Here is a 16,876-nt window from a genome sequence, read left to right on the forward strand (position 1 = left end):
TTGCCTTGCATAGTGCAAGTTATTTGGCATACTATGGACACTTGGTCAAATGTAAAGTAAATGATGGTGATTCCTATCAGGCTCAGTTCAGTTGTTTTTCTTTTAGGTATTTGGGTATAAATTGATGAGATGAGTTGTTCTAAGCCTCCAATAGCTTCATCATTTATTAGTTTACAAATTTTAATTCTAATGGAAATTGCATGATTGTATTTTATTTATGAGAACTATTCATAATCTTGTTCCCTCTGTTTCACTTGTGCCCTTTTCCTTTATGAAAGCTTTCCCATTTTCTTCCCAACTTTATTTGGTGGTTTTAAAATCAAGACTAATACTTTGTACTTTTCCTTTCAGCGTACTGGTAGTTGATATTTATGTAGCTGAAAATTCGGGGTAGAACAATCTTTTTCCTATTGATAGAGTCTCATGGAATAGAATAAACCTTGGTAGGATTTCACCTGGAGTGAAAGTAAATTTTTATAAAATACGGGAAAATGGGCTTATTTGCAAATTTATTAAAGATGCAAATGTTTTACATTTTTTTACTTATGGTGGTGGTGGCTTTAGAGATAGAACTTTAATATACCAGGCCCTAAATTATTGATTGATATTCATTAGGTCTAAACTTGAAAATGACAAGAAAAACATTTAGATTCTACTGCTCTCCAAATACCCACTGACTATAATTTGCCCCAGCTTCCCAGATGGTGTTAAGGGTAAAAAACCCACCTGCCAGGAGATATAAAAGATGTGGGTTCTATTCCTGGATTGGGAAGATTCCCCTGGAGGAGGGTGTGGCAACCCACTCCAGTATTCTTGTCTGGAGAATCCCAAAGCCAGGGGAACCTGGCAGGCTACAGTCCATAGGGTGGAAAAGAGTCAGACATGACTGAACTGACTTAGCACATGTGTGCATAATTTGCCCATAGAGCACCTGGCACATATTAGATAGTCAGTACATACTTGTTGAAAGAGTGTTGAGTGAACTGCCACTGAATGAGAGAAGTTCAGCTGAAACTGAAAATCTTTGCTGTCAATAGCTTAGTTTCCCAGTTTGACATCTCCAGGTACATTGAAGAGAGAAATCTATGGGTGATGATTTTGCGAATGAGAGCCAGAGGTAACATTTGTATATTCTCCATGAACAAGACTCAGAAAGATAAGAACTTGGGAGGATGGGAGCAGTAGATTTGCCACTAATTGTATCCTGCTTTACTGTATCTCTTCCCCGTAATCTGATGCATTTTAAGTCATCAATATGAGTTGACACTAAAAATAATTTTTTTAACAAGAATGCTCAGATGCATTGTGGCCTTCCTACTTGATTCTATTGTACTTACTTCAAGTAGGAGTTTTAAATGTTCAAGGAGCATAGTGTACCCTCCAGGTTGGGTTCTTTGCACACTGAAGACAAATACATTCATGAATTTTATGAAGCACGTCAAATGTATGTTCTGAAAGAATTTCAGTTTTCTGTTATTTGTCTTTTGATTACGGGTTAGACAAACATGTGACTACACATGAAAATCAAATACTGTGTAGCAGAAAGAAAAATACACCTTATCATCAATAGCAAACCTGTGTCAATGGTGTGAATTGTAACCCCCTCCCCCTCAATTTATCCATTGTGTCAACAGATGAATAGCATTCCATCAGTGAGAAAACTATTGCACAATCAGTACCTTTCTTGTCTAGGTCTCATAGAATTCTGAGCCTCACATTTGTTAGGATTCTCTGAGAAGCATCACATATTCCGCAGCCTAGAAGAGAATTTTTCCATTCTCTGGGTGAAATTTTAAATACTTGGGAACCCTTCTTATCCTATCTGTCATACTCCTGGTATATCTTTCCTCAGTGACTGACCACTGTGATCGCCTGGAATGTGAACTCCATGGTTTTAGCCTTAGCCCAAGTAAAAGGCAATAAGGAAAATTTATTTATTGCAAAAATACTGCAAAGTACATTTTATGTGTCACATATATGTAATATGGATTTATTTATACAAAACAAACTTCAGTAACTTTTAGATTATTTGTTATTTTGAATCATCTGTATTATTACCTTATTCTGTTAGTCTGAGACCTTGAAAATTAAGCATGCTTCTCTAATAGTGTAAAAACTTGATTTTGATTGTTGACATCTTTTAAAATACAATGGCTGTCTTACTGAAATTTCATAGAAATGTTTAAAGTGTGTGTTCTTTATATGGCCTCATAAGATGTTATCTTTCTATAAGTCATGTTAGATTGTAAAATATGTATTTTACTTGAAGAAATAGCTCCCTTGATATCCTTCTGTGAGGCTCTGTGAGCCTCTAGATTGAGAATAGAAAACATTTTTCTCATATATATATAAAATTTATCATAATTAAAGTGGAAAATATTTTAGATTATTTTGCAATTTATTAGTGAGTTGTGCTGAAAACAGTTCTCATTTTATTCACAACTTCATTTGAATTTCTTTTTTTCCTCCAATTTCCTATTAGTAGCAGGTTCATCAATTTCAGTAGAAAACTGTTTGTCTTTTAAATTTAAATGAGCTAATTTTAAGATATCACTTTTAGCACATTAAATGTAAATAAATATATCTGTTCTTCAGTTGCTTTATAAAAAATAACTACTTAAGCATATTTATTTTTTAATATAAATTTATTTATTTTAATTGGAGGGTAATTACTGTACAATATTGTATTGGTTTTTCCATACATTGACATGAATCCACCATGGGTGTACAAGCATATTTATTTAAAAGAATGAAATGAAAATTAAAAGTAGGCCTCCTTGATTGCCAAGTGAAAACACCTTGGTGTTTTTTGATTATGTCATTTTTCTTTGAAAAAAGAGTTAGGTTTAATCTATAGGTAGAAGACAGTTGTTTTGTCTTATTTGAGAGTTATTTATATTTACTCTCCATCTATTTATTTGACTTTATGGATGATACCAAACAGCTTGTTTTGTGGGTTCAGAACAACATTTTCACTTAAAACTCATGTTTAAAAAACAAGGTCAGATTAAACATTCCTTCACTATATTTTTAAAAGAAATATTGCTTAGCCAGAAATTTGAACTACAGTTCATTTACCAGCATTCATGCATAGTGTTTCACTATGCTTATATAATCTAATTCTGCCCCAAAATTGCAAAGGTATGTTGTACCCTTTTCAGGGGAAAAAAATTGTAGAGTGTGTGTTCTAGTTAGAATTATTGCCCAAAAGAGCAAATTACAACTAATTTGTTCAATAACCCACATTGGGAATATTATTGGTCAAACTCATAAAATAACAAAGACCCTAGCAATCAAAACAGATAATAGATTAATTGGAGGTTTTCAGAAGTCAGCAGATTCATAGAATTCATGCCTTAAAAAAAAATTGATAAACAGACAATAAAAGTGCTTGCTAAGTCATCTTATTTAACAAGTCTAAGACCAGATTCACCTTCAGACATATTTGTTAATGTGATTTTTGCAGCATCACTTAGATAAGTCTTTTGCACATTTAATGTCTTTATCCAGAATTCACAGTGGCTTATTGATATGAAAGATTTATTGATATTTGGCTCAAAAAGACATAAAAAGTGGAAACTTTGAGGTATTTTGTTTGAGATTTACAAAGATTTGAGAAAATACAAGGAACTCCCTTTACACATCAGTGTGAAATGCAATATGAATAAAGAACAACAACAATAAAAAGTGAAGGTAAAGTATGTCTGAAATTATATATATATATAAATGTTTATATAATATATTATATAAACATTTAGTTTCCAAAAGTTGCATAGCTTTGTTCTGTGTGTGTGTGTTCAGTCACTCGGTCATGTCTGACTCTGTGCAACCCCATGGACTGTAGCCCTCCAGGCTCCTCTGTCCATGGGATTCTCCAGGCAAGAACACTGGAGTGGGTTGCCATTTTCACCTCCAGGAGATCATCTAAATATTTGTAAAATGGGATATTCTTTTAACTTTTAAATGTGCTAATGTACTGACACAGCTGTCTAGCTACATCACAGGTATCAGTAGTCCAAAAAATTCTATTGGCTTTGTTAATACTTTATTTAGAGTTTTAAGTTCCTCACATCTGGTTTCTTAACTATGTTTTGATTAAGTTACAGTTAAAATATTTTATTCCTCAAGATTGTTTTTACTAAGAAATACAGAAAATCTCCGTATTCCGATTTATTAATACATTTAATTAATAATCAATAATAATAAAAGATTATTAATAAATTTAATTTAATGAGAGTCTGGAGAAGGGGCGGTTGCCCTAGTCTTTGCGAAAGTACTTCTGAAAACTTCTTGAAAAGGTGAAGCCTGTGCTGAGTTGTAAACTATCAATCAGTGGGAGTGGCCAAGTGAAGGCAAAGCCGTGATCCAGATACAGAGAATCTTCTGTGCTAAGAAACTCTGAGGTGGAAGAGAAACAGCCTGTAAGCACAGGGAGAAGTCATTCAGTGTTGCTGGAACACAGTTCAAAATAGGTTGTGTTGAAAATGAAGCTACAGGTGGGCTGAGACCAGATCATGAAAATCTGTGTCTGTTGTCATGGGACGCTTATAATATGTTCTATAGTCAAAGAGGAACCCTTGAAGGGTTTGAAACAGAAAAGCACAACTTCAGGTGTGCCTTAGATCCCTCTCTCTGGTGGCAGTGGTGGGCCCAGGGCTGGAAGCAGGCAGCACATAAACCTACAACATTGTGTGAGCCTGAGGTGATGAGTCAGATGAGCTGACCTAGGGAAGTGAGTATGGGTAGAGAGAAGAATATGATTTTATAAAATGTTGATGAAGTCTAATTGGCAGGATTTTGGAAAGGGAGAGGAGCTCTGATGATGACTCCTAGGGCTCTTAATTTAGATAACTAAACAAGGAAGATAATGAAATTCACTAAGGGAACACAAGAAATTATTTCAGGCAAGAGGATGAGAAATGAACTTTGCACGTACTGACCCTGAGGTTCTGTGGGACATCCAGAGTTGGGGTGGCTTTGTGGTGAGGGTACAACAGTAAGTTGGAGATGAGATTAATTTCAAAACTAAGGGAGAGGTGGTGCTGGAGACAGATTTGTTTTTAGTTTGTCGCTGGCAGGTGAAGTCAAGATAGTGAATAAAGTCACCCAGGCAAAGTAGAGTGAGAACAATTTGCTGAGAATGAAATCTTTGAGAAACACTGGCTTGAAAGGTGTTAAATGCAAGAAGAGAAAACTCATTTGGAGAAAACATAAAAGGAAGACACAGAGCCATAAAAGGAAAACCAGAGGATATGAAGTCCAGATGGTCAACTTGGTAGAGTGTGGCTGGGGCAGTGATCAACACAGCAGAGAGGTTCCTTGAGCCTGCCCTGTTTGGTGGTTAGACAGTCGCTGGAGACCCCAGTGAGAACAATTCCAGTAGAGAACTAGGGTGAGAACAGAGGATGGAGGCTGCAGATGGGGACAACGTGAGGCCAATCCTGAGCCTCACTGTGACCCTGAAAATTGCCTTCAGGAAAGTGTTCTCGACATCAGCTTGCCTGCAAGTCATTTTATTTCCATCTCAATAAGGGGAAACAAAGCATGCACAGATATTGTCATATACCGTGAATAATGTAACAAGACTGCCGACCTGCAGAGTCAGTGAATGAACTGGAGACTGTCTCTGAAGTCTTCAGAAGCTCTTCATCCTCACCATTGCTGACATTATCCTTTGACCTGTCAGCCAGTCACAGACTCAGCTTGCTGTGGGCTGATGTGGGACGCCACATCTGCTTGCTTGCCTGCTAGTGACATTCTGGCACTAGACCACACACCTCTCTTCCTACATTGCACTCACCCTGCAGACTTACTAATATACCATGTACTGCTTGTCTTTTGAGACAAATGCTTAATTTTAAAGGGTATCTTATGATTTTGAGAACAGCTTTATTAAACTCCTCCATCTCTCTTCCCACTCTCTGCCTGATTTGAGCATTCAGTTCGCTCAATTTCTTGGTGCCCCTACACTTGTCTTCCATTGAACTGAGACCTAGATCCCTTTGGTCATCCTTTTGATCTCCTCCATCAGCCCCCTGCTGGCTCTGCTTCCTTCTCCATTCAGTGTAGACCCCGTAGTTCATTGCTTTAACACCTTTTCCTCTGGTCCTTCTGCCCTACCTACCTAGTAAAACTCACCCTGGTTCCTTATAACCTTCCCCAGCCCAGGTCAGGCTGCTACAGACCTTGCCACAGCCATGTGGACCAAGGCTGCCACCCCACATCCACAGCTTCTACAGTCTTCAGCCTCAGCTGAGTGCTTATTACACTTTATTTGCTATTTACAAGTCCTTGTTTTGTAGCCCTCCCTAGCTTGCAGAGTTTTCTCAGAGCAGACGATTCAAATTATCTTTACTTTTCTTAACCCACTAGACTGTACATGTTACATGGTTAGTAAATGTTGATTGATTCTGAGTTTTAGCACGGAACAAGCTTTTAAAGGCAGTATGTTCAAACCTGTGCATTTGAAGGAACATGTACAGTTTGATATATAAAAGACTGTTGGAAGCAAAGAGACTCTCAAAGTATAGCCTATATACATTATTTTATGGAAATTAGAGATAGTATTAATAAAATGAGGCCTCCAAAATGTTTTATATTCTCTATATGGATGCATGCATAACTTTTTGCCCTTAGGCATACTGCCTTCTTTTCTATGTTCCACAAAGCTTTGACAACTGCAGCATTTATTTTCAGAATTTCCTCACACACTTTTTCTTGAAGACAATAGAAATAATAAAGAAGGAAGGCAGATAGTTTTAGTCAGAATTCTCAGTGGCAAGCGATTGGCTGTGTTTAGCAGAAAAGAAGCATATTGAATGGAAGTTGGGAAGAATGCTACAACTCAGTAATAAGAAAGATACAGCAATTTTTTAAATGGGCAAAATATTTGAAAAGACATTTCTCCAAGGAAGATGTAGAAATGACCAATGAGCAATTGCAAAGGTGCTCACCATTGTTAGCCATTAAGGAAATGCAAATCAAAATCTCAGTGAGATACCCTTTCACACCGAATGGGATGACTAGAATCAAAAAGTCAGATAACAAGTGTTTACTGGGTTGTGGAAAAATCAGAACCCTCATCCAATGCTTGTGGGATCATAAAATTGTGTAGCCACTTTGGAAAACAGTCTAGCAGTTTCAAATGATTAAATTGGTTGTTTTAGGATCCAGCAATTCCACTGCTAGGTGTATACCCTAGAGAAGTGAAAACATGTCCACACAAAAACTTGTACACACATATTTACAGAAGCAGTATTCGTAGCAGGCAAAAGATGGAAACAATCTAGATGTCCATCAGTGGAAGAATGAATAAGCAAAATGTGGAATAGCTATGTAGTGGAATATTAATACAGCTGTACAAAGAAGTGAAATACTGATACACATTACAAGTTGGATGAACCTTGAACACATCATGTTAAGTGAAAGAAGTCAGACACAAAAGTCCACATATTATACGATTCTACTTATATGAAAACCCAGAAGAGGGAAGTTCACAGACAGAAGGAATATTAGTGGTTACTTAAGCCTGGCAGTGAGATTGGAGAGAGAGTTAAAGGAGACAGAGTTTCTTTTTGAGGTGATGAAAATGTTATAAAATTGACTATAATGTTAGTTGCATATATCTGTAAATATACTGAAAATCTTTAATTGTACATTTTAAATAAATGAATTATACAGTATATGAATTATATCTCAATAAAGCTTTTTGCTTTTAAATTCAAGAAAGTAGGGAAAACCACTAGACCATTCAGGTATGACCTATAATCAAATCCCTTATGATTATACAGTAGAAGTGAGAAATAGATTCAAGAGATTAGATCTGATGGAGTGCATGAAGAACTATGGATGGAGGTTCATGACATTGTACAGGAGGCAGGGACCATCCCCCAAGAAAAAGAAATGCAAAAAGAAAAATGGTTGTCTGAGGAAGCCTTACAAATAACTGAGAAAAGAAGAGAAGCAAAAGGCAAAGGATAAAAGGAAAGATATACCCATTTGAATGCAGAGTTCCAAAGAATACCCAGGAAAGATAAGAAAGCCTTCCTCAGTGATCAGTGCAAAGAAATCTAGGAAAACAATAGAATGGGAAAGACTAGAGAGCTCTTCAAGAAAATTAGAGATACTGAGGGAACATTTCATGAAAAGATAGGCTCAGTAAAGGACAGAAATGGTATGGACCTAACAGAAGCAGAAGATATTAAGAAGAGGTGGCAAGAATACACAGAAGAACTGTACAAAAAAGAATGACCCACATAATCACAATGATATGATCACTCACTTAGAGCCAGACATCCTGGAATGTGAAGTCAACAGCCTTAGGAAGCATCACTATGAACAAAGCTAGTGGAAATGATGGAATTCCAGTTGAGCTATTTCGAATCCTAAAAGATGATGCTGTGAAAGTGCTGCACTCAATATGCCAGCAAATTTAGAAAACTCAGCAGGACTAGGTCACGGGACTAGAAAAGGTCGGTTTTCATTCCAATCCCAAAGAAAGCCAATGCCAAGGAATGCTCAACCACACGATTCCACTCATCTCACACGCTAACAAAGTAATGCTCAAAATTCTCCAAGCCAGGCTTCAATAGTATGTGAACTGTGAACTTCCAGATGTTCAAGCTGGATTTAGGAAAGGCAGAGAAACCAGAGATCAAATTGCCAACATCCATTGGATCATAGAAAAAGCAAGAGAGTTCCAGAAAAACATCTGCTTTATTGACTATGCCAAAGCCTTTGACTGTGTGGATCACGACAAACTGGAAAATTCTGAAAGAGATGGGAATACCAGACCACCTGACCTGCCTTTTGAGAAATCTATATGCAGGTCAGGAAGCAACAGTTAGAACTGTACATGGAACAACAGACTGGTTCCAAATAGGGAAAGGAGTACGTTAAGGCTGTATATTGCCACTGTGCTTATTTAACTTATATGCAGAGTACATCATGAAAAACTGGGCTGGATGAAGCACAAGCTGGAATCAAGAATGCCAGGAGAAATATCAATAACCTCAGGTCTGCAGATGATACCACCCTTATGTCAGAAAGTGAAGAAAAACTAAAGAGCCTCTTGATGAAGGTGAAAGAGGAGAGTGAAAAAGTTGGCTTAAAGCTCAACATTCAGAAAACTAAGATGATGGCATCTGGTCCCTTCACTTCTTGGCAAATATATGGGGAAGCAGTGGAAACAGTGTCAGACTTTATTTTGGGGGGCTCCAAAATCCCTGCAGATGGTAACTGCAGCCATGAAATTAAAAGATGCTTACTCCTTGGAAGAAAAGTTTTGACCAACCTAGACAGCATATTAAAAAGCAGAGATATTACTTTGCCAACAAAGGTCCATCTAGTCAAAGCTGTGTTTTTTTTCCAGTGGTCATGTATGGATGTCAGAGTTGGACTGTGAAGAAAGCTGAGCGCCGAAGAATTGATGCTTTTGAACTGTGGTGTTGGAGAAGACTCTTGAGAGTCCCTTGGACAGCAAGGAGATCCAACCAGTCCATCCTAAAGGAAATCAATCCTGAATATTCATTGGAAGGACTGATGTTGAAGCTGAAACTCCAATACTTTGGCCACCTGATGTGAAGAAATGATTCATTTGAAAAGACCCTAATGCTGGGAAAGATTGAAGGCAGGAGGAGAAGGGGACAACAGAGGATAAGATGATTGGATGGCATCACCAACTCAATGGACATGAGTTTGAGTAATGTCCGAGAGTTGGTGATGGACAGGGAGGCCTGCCATGCTGCAATCTGTGGAGTCGCAAAGAGTTGGACATGACTGACCGATTGAACTGAACTGAACTGAAAGCTTTTTAAAAGAGGAAATATTCAAATCTAGAATTAAAAAAAAAAGGAAGTTGGAAAGCTTGCAGAATTTCTTGGAAGGCTGGATTAGTAGGCTCTGATCCCAAAATATTCAGAGTCCCAGGCATGTGTGTGCTGGTGAAACCACCGTGGCTGCCATCCCTGGGCCCCAGGCACCCCAGCTCACATCACCGACCCTGACCTGGGTTCTGAGCACTAGCCCTGAAGGTGCTGCCATTATTGTCTGTGAAAATGATGCACAAGTCCCACCCACCATGTCTGATTCTGTCTCCATACCTGCTCTTTGGCCTCATGAATTTCCAGTTCAAAGAATGGAGCAGGTGATTCTGACAGGCAGAGCCCAGGTCATATACCCATGCTCTAGCTGCAATGAAGACTAGAAAAATATCCTATATTTCAATGTGTGTAATAAGAGGGGCTGTGCCTCATAAGCTTGTATCACTCAAGCATATGAAAGGATTTTAGATGATGAGTAGCAAAAGAAAAGAGAAGGTCCACTACTCTTGTCTTCAGTCTATAGACTGAGTTGATTTCTAAGCAAGCTCTTTTGAGATGCTAAAAAGATCAAGATTATAGGTTTGATTTTCTTTACTGGCTTTATAATCAGTTACCTTCTTTTCTATAATCTTACTCAGCAGTCTCACAAATTATTTCTCTGATACCCAGAAAAATCAGGTGAAAGAGTATATGGATTATTCATTGTGAAACAATCTTGTCCTTGGCAGGGGGGGTGATATGGGACAGAAGTGAGGTGAGAAAAATTCAGATTTTAGACACTGCTGATGTAGGATTAGTCTTCAATAAAATGCTAATGTACATAAGTATCTGTAATAGTATAAGGTGACTGGATAAATTTTACCACTGATAATTTTACTTATACTGTCTTCAATTTCTAAAACCATATGAAATATTTGAAAAGGCAGTTAACATAGTTCATAATTCCAATAATGTCAACAATTCAAACGCTTTAGGATGTCTTCCTGAGCATAATAATGTGCTAAAAATCATTGTAGATTAGTGAGTCATGAGTTTTCTTCCTGAGGATTTGTACATATCAGTTCTCTTTAATTAACTGTTTGCTGGTTTTAAACTTTAACTGCCCTTTCAAAAAAAAAAGGTTAATATCAGTCTTCAGAGGTGTGTACAATTCAGGTTGGTAGTGTGCTGTTTAGATAACACATAGACAAATACAATTCTAATAATTGACAAAACTTCTGTTCTTCACTCAGAGGTGCATATTTAACTAAATGTACAATATATCAGTGAAAGTGAAAGTGAAATCACTCAGTTGTTTCTGACTCTTTGTGACCCCATGAACTGTAGCCTACCACACTCCTCCGTCCATTGGATTTTCCAGGCAAGAGTACTAGAGTGGGTTGCCATTTCCTTCTCCAGAGGATCTTCCCAACCCATGGATCATACCCTGGTCTCCTGTATTGTAGGCAGACGCTTTACCATCTGAGCCACTGGGGAAGTATATCATTAGTCTGGGATAAATGATTTGACATTAAAACTAAAATAGCCATCTCTTACTGATAATGTAATTATTTTAAATAGCTAGACTAACAATTTTAATCCTGGTTCTGCCACTTAATTACCTACTGTAGGGCCTTGGAAAAATTATTTGGCCTCCCTGAGCCTCAAATTCTTCATTTGAGAAATGGAGACAAACCACCATCTACTCATAGGGTTATTGTGAAAATTAAATGAATATAAAGAAGGCAATAGAACAATACCTGAAACGTGGCTAACAAGAAACTCAACAAATGTTAGCAAATTAGCTTGGAAATTTGCTGATTTCTTTAAACTTTTTATCTTGATGCAATTTCAGATTTATAAAAAAGTGGCACGAATGGCTCACTGTTTGCCCTTTACTCAGGTTCCCAAATATTAATATTTTACCACATTTGCTTTATCCTTGACTCAGTGGATATGTATGTATTATTTTGCTTTTTAACCAGTTAAGAATAAGCTGCAGTCATGATGTCCTTTTACCCTTAAATGCTTCAAGATACGTTTCTTTAAACCAACATTGTCTTACATATACACAGTGTAGGTCTCAAAACAAATTATCAATGATACAACACTGTTACCTAATCTTCAGACTTGATCCAATTTTTTCCACATGCTTATAGTAGATGACACCACCCTTATGGCAGAAAGTGAAGAGGAACTCAAAAGCCTCTTGATGAAAGTGAAAGAGGAGAGTGAAAAAGTTGGCTTAAAGCTCAACATTCAGAAAACAAAGATCATGGCATCTAGTCCCATCACTTCATGGGAAATAGATGGGGAAACAGTGAAAACAGTGTCAGACTTTAATTTTTTGGGCTCCAAAATCACTGCAGATGGTGATTGCAGCCATGAAATTAAAAGATACTTACTCCTTGGAAGGAAAGTTATGACCAAACTAGATAGCATATTCAAAAGCAGAGATATTACTTTGCCAACAAAGTCCGTCTAGTCAAGGCTATGGTTTTTCCAGTGGTCATGTATGGACGTGAGAGTTGGACTGTGAAGAAGGCTGAGCGCCAAAGAATTGATGCTTTTGAACTGTGGTGTTGGAGAAGACTCTTGAGAGTCCCTTGGGCTGCAAGGAGATCCAACCAGTCCATTCTGAAGGAGATTAGTCCTGGCTGTTCATTGGAAGGCCTGATGCTAAAGCTGAAACTCCAGTACTTTGGCCACCTCATGCGAAGAGTTGATTCATTGGAAAAGACCCTGATGCTGGGAGGGATTGAGGGCAGGAGGAAAAGGGGACGGCAGAGGATGGGATGGCTGGATGGCATCACCGGCTTGATGGACATGAGTTTAAGTAAACTCCAGGAGTTGGTGATGGACAGGGAAGCCTGGCGCACTGCAGTTCATGGGGTTGCAAAGAGTCGGACACAACTGAGCGACTGAACTGAACTGAACTATAGTAGAAGAAAGTCCTAGATAATACCTTTTATTCTATTGTCATCCTTTTGGTCTCTAAGCTGGGACAGTTCCTCATGATGGTTTTGTTTTTTCTCAAGACTTTGACACTTCTTGATACATACAGGTCAGTTATTCTGTAGAATGTCCTTCAGTCTGAGTTTGTCTGTCCTCTTGCTTAAATTCAGGTAATGCATTTTTGGCAGGAATACCATAGAAATGATGCTGTATTCTTTTTTTTTTTTTTTTGCAATAGATAAAGAAGCATATGATGATTTTTGTCCCATTACTGGGCTGTTAACTTTGATGATGTGATTAAGACTGTGTCAGTCCAGTTTGCCACTGTAATGACAGTTTCTTCTTTTGTAATTATTTACAGGGAAATACCTTTAGACAGTGTGCATATTTCTGTTACTCCAAACTTTACCCTCTACTTTGGTATCCATTGATTATTATTATGATGGTTGTCAAGTGGGGATTTCTAATTCTAATTTCTTCTATAGTTATTAGTTGACTTTCCATGGACTTTTCCTTCTCACCCAACTTTTTATATCACTACAGATCCATAGTTTTTTTTTTAGATTCATAGATTCTTATTTATTCATTGGGTTACAGTCTGTTACTCTAATTATGCTCAAGTTTTCCCCAGTTTGGCCAATGAGAGTCCTGTAAGCTGGCTAATATACTCTTTGGTCATGCCTCTATTTGAGCATTTCCTTACATTGTGCCCCAAGATGTTTCTAATTCGTTTGCTACTTGAGCTTTTCCAATCCTGGAATCAGCCATTTCTCCAAGGGTGCTAATTTATGTTTTAAGTAAAAGAAGGAATCTTGTATCTTTTGCTGACTTTCCAAAGTCATATTGACAGCTGAAACTTAGAAGTTTCTTTAAATTGTTACTAATACTTTAAGATTAATTCATTCTTTTATTTGCTAAGTTTCCTTTCTGTGCTTGGGGCCAGATGCTTCCAATTAAGTGAAGTTTAGCTCCAGTTCACATTTCAAAAAACAATGTAAAAATCATTGATATGCAGAGGTGAGCTAGAAACCTGGGAATTGAAGAGAAAATTGAGAAAAGAGTAGAGTTTTAATAAAGGAGCAGGGAGGACCTTCAGTTTAGGGCTACAGCACGGGCAAACGTATGGAGCTAGGAATAGGCAAGTCTTATTAGGGAATTTTAAGGAGCTTGACTACTTGGTGGGAGGTCATGTTGGTAATTAGTGTCTAGGGGGTCCAGTTTATTGGGAGCCTGGATTCCAGGTTGATTCTAATTCATCCTGTAGGAATAATGAGTATTCACAAAGAGTATGCTTTAGAAAGTTTAATCTGATGTTATATTTGCAGAAGGATTAGAAAAATGTAAGGCAAGTTAGGAAACTCTTACTTTGAATCTAAGGCAATAGGAATACAAATGGAAAAGAATCTGGAAAGGAATTTGGAAGGAAGAAATAACTTTAGGTTATTCAATCAGGAAAACTGGGAGAATGGAGTATTCTGCAAGAAACAGGAAACTGATGATTTTTATAAGGGAAAGAGAACAGGAAAATTGTAAAGAGAAATTCAGAGAAAAACAGGTTTGGTGATGTTGAAATTTGTTAGCTTTTTTTTCTACTAAGGTTGATTAAAACCTATACAATTACTCCATAATTTTTATGCAAAACAATGCAGCTAAAAAGTAATGACCTATGATTTGACGTCTCAAAACAAATCTCTAAATTGAGATCCAGATTCCTCAATTAATTTGAAATGTGGACTTCTGTTGGCATTGAGAGTGAGGAATTTGTTTCCAAGTGTAGCTTTGATTCTTCTGTGTTACTAAAATTCACACTCCCACCCTTCTCTTTAAAAAAAAAAAATATCATTTTTAACTTTGACTTTGTGTAAAGAATAAATCATTAGAAACTAAGAATTTAGCTTACAAGATCTTAAAATCACCAAATATTGTGACCAAGACATACTTTGCCATATGTTGGGAGATAAATGTAGAAAGTACCTAGACCCAAACATACCACAAGAAGTGAGAGTGAGTGTTCCTGAACAGATATTCCTTTTTTTTCTTTTATTTATTTTTAAAAGCTTTCTATTTTGTATTAGGATATAGCTGATTAACAATGTTGTGATATTTTGATAGTTTCAGGTGAGCAGTAAGGGACTCAACCATACACATACATGTATCCATTCTCCCCCCGACTCCCCTCCCATCCAGGCTGACACATAGCATTGAGCAGAGTTCCCTGTGCTATACAGTAGGTCCTTGTTGGTTATCCATTTTAAATATAGCAGTGTGTACATGTCCATCCCAAACTCCATAACTATCCCTTTACCCCATCCTTCCTCACTGGTAACCATAAGTTCATTCTCTAAGTCTTTAAGTCTGTTTCTACCAAACAGGTACACTGCCATTTTATTAATTTTTCAGTCTTAATCAGTCATGATCATTTTTCTTCTTAGATATAACAAGAAAAATGGCACAGGTTTGTTATCTCTCCAGTTTCTGTCTCTTGAGGCTTTCTGAAATGGCTTGAATCCTAAAGAGTACTTCAGAGAACTAAACCTCATTCAGTTCATAAGATACCAAGCAGGTTTGTTCATTTGTTTCTTAATAGGTTAATGTATGGACTTTGTAATTAAAATCTGTTGAAAGGAATTATTACATGAAGTAATGTATTAACCATCTAATGTGTTGGGATAGTGCTGGGCGGCTGTCATAATTTCTGCTGCTACAGTTTATAAAAAGGAAAATAAAGTCAGTTCTTTTTGTTGGGAAAGAAGATTTCATGTTATCTGTATTTGCAGGCTTTCTGGCTCATATGCTGGAGGAATCCTTGCTGCGGGGGTGTTTTCATTTTCTCGTCTAACATGGCAGTGGTCCATTGCAGCAGAGGTTTTTAGCTTAAACAATCTGTTTGTGGGCCTGCTTATGGCTCTTACTGTACATTTTGAGGAGGCAGCAACTACACAAGAAAGATCAAAGGTAACCTATTTTGATCAAAGTGAAATCACTTTTTGTTTTAATTTTTAGACAGATGCTCTGTTTCTTTTTAACTTGGTTTAGATACTGTTTATCTATTCTGATTACTGTCCAGGTAATCTAGGCATGTTGAGAGAAAAAGCACTCTCAAAACACTCTGTTTTTTTACTGTAAACTATGAGAGCCTTTATAAAACATGAGAATTCTTTTTCTGTCCCAGAGTTCAAAAGTTTTTTGGAGAATGAGGGTATTACAAAATCCCCTTTGAGTCTTATGGGAAAGAAAGGCTTGTTAGCTAATCCAGTGCCGTGTGTGTGTGTGTGTGTGTGTGTGTGTGTGTGTGTGATCTTAAGATGCCAAGCTCTAGGTTGACCACCTTAAATTATTTACCATTATGGTTCATTGGCTTATTCTCTAGTTTCACAAAAGATCAAATAATTTGTACTTTTTTTCACTAAAAGGAAAGTAATCAGATGTAAAATGAAGTGGTTCTGAAGAGATTATAATGACTTCTAAGACCACTGCTATCATCAAAATAATTTGCAATGTGGAGGAACCCTGTCTTCTAAGGGCTTACCGTCTACACATTGAAAAGTTCTGAATTATCTTAATATATGGGCAGCCTTTGTCATTAAAGAATTTAGAAACAACATCAAGGTTTATCTGTGGTTTCCATAAACAAGCCTGTGATGATATTAGAGTTTATTTTTTGTTTAAAATAAACCCTTTTATGATTATGAAAATAACACATGTTCAAAAATAGCAAAAAGACCACCCGCAGGGAACCAGGTTTCTAAATAACAGTGTTATATTTAATTAATTTAATAGAAGAAAATGTAAGACAAAGAATTGCTGAACTTTAGTTCTAGATTTCACTATACTATGTTCTAAAGAACTTGTCATCATATAGGACTTCCTAAAACCTAGTTTGAACACAGTAATTTAAGGTCAGACTGCAGTGATTTGATAAGAATGAAAAATATTAATAAAATAATGGTGATAGATAATTAGTGAGTATTAAAGCATGATTGTTTGCATTAAAAGTTTGATGTTAACCTGGCTTACTGTATAAATGTTTAGTTTTAATAAAAAGAATAGCTTTTTACTATTGTGCTTTCTTAGTTTTCAGTGAATTTTTAACTTGGATTATTTGCTTTTATTATTTTTCA

At 36.9% G+C, this 16,876-nt stretch overlaps 1 protein-coding gene across 1 annotated transcript in view; it reads left to right on the forward strand.

Annotated features, from left to right (window-relative positions):
• TMEM260 (transmembrane protein 260) overlaps window positions 1-16,876 on the forward strand; it is a 72,092-nt gene that overhangs the window by 16,931 nt on the left and 38,285 nt on the right. Inside the window, 1 exon segment of the mRNA XM_061428987.1 lies at window positions 15,533-15,710. Within this exon segment, the coding sequence (XP_061284971.1) occupies window positions 15,533-15,710 (178 nt within the window).

This window comes from Bos javanicus, chromosome 10, assembly GCF_032452875.1.
Source record: "Bos javanicus breed banteng chromosome 10, ARS-OSU_banteng_1.0, whole genome shotgun sequence".
Classification (NCBI taxonomy): domain Eukaryota; kingdom Metazoa; phylum Chordata; class Mammalia; order Artiodactyla; family Bovidae; genus Bos; species Bos javanicus.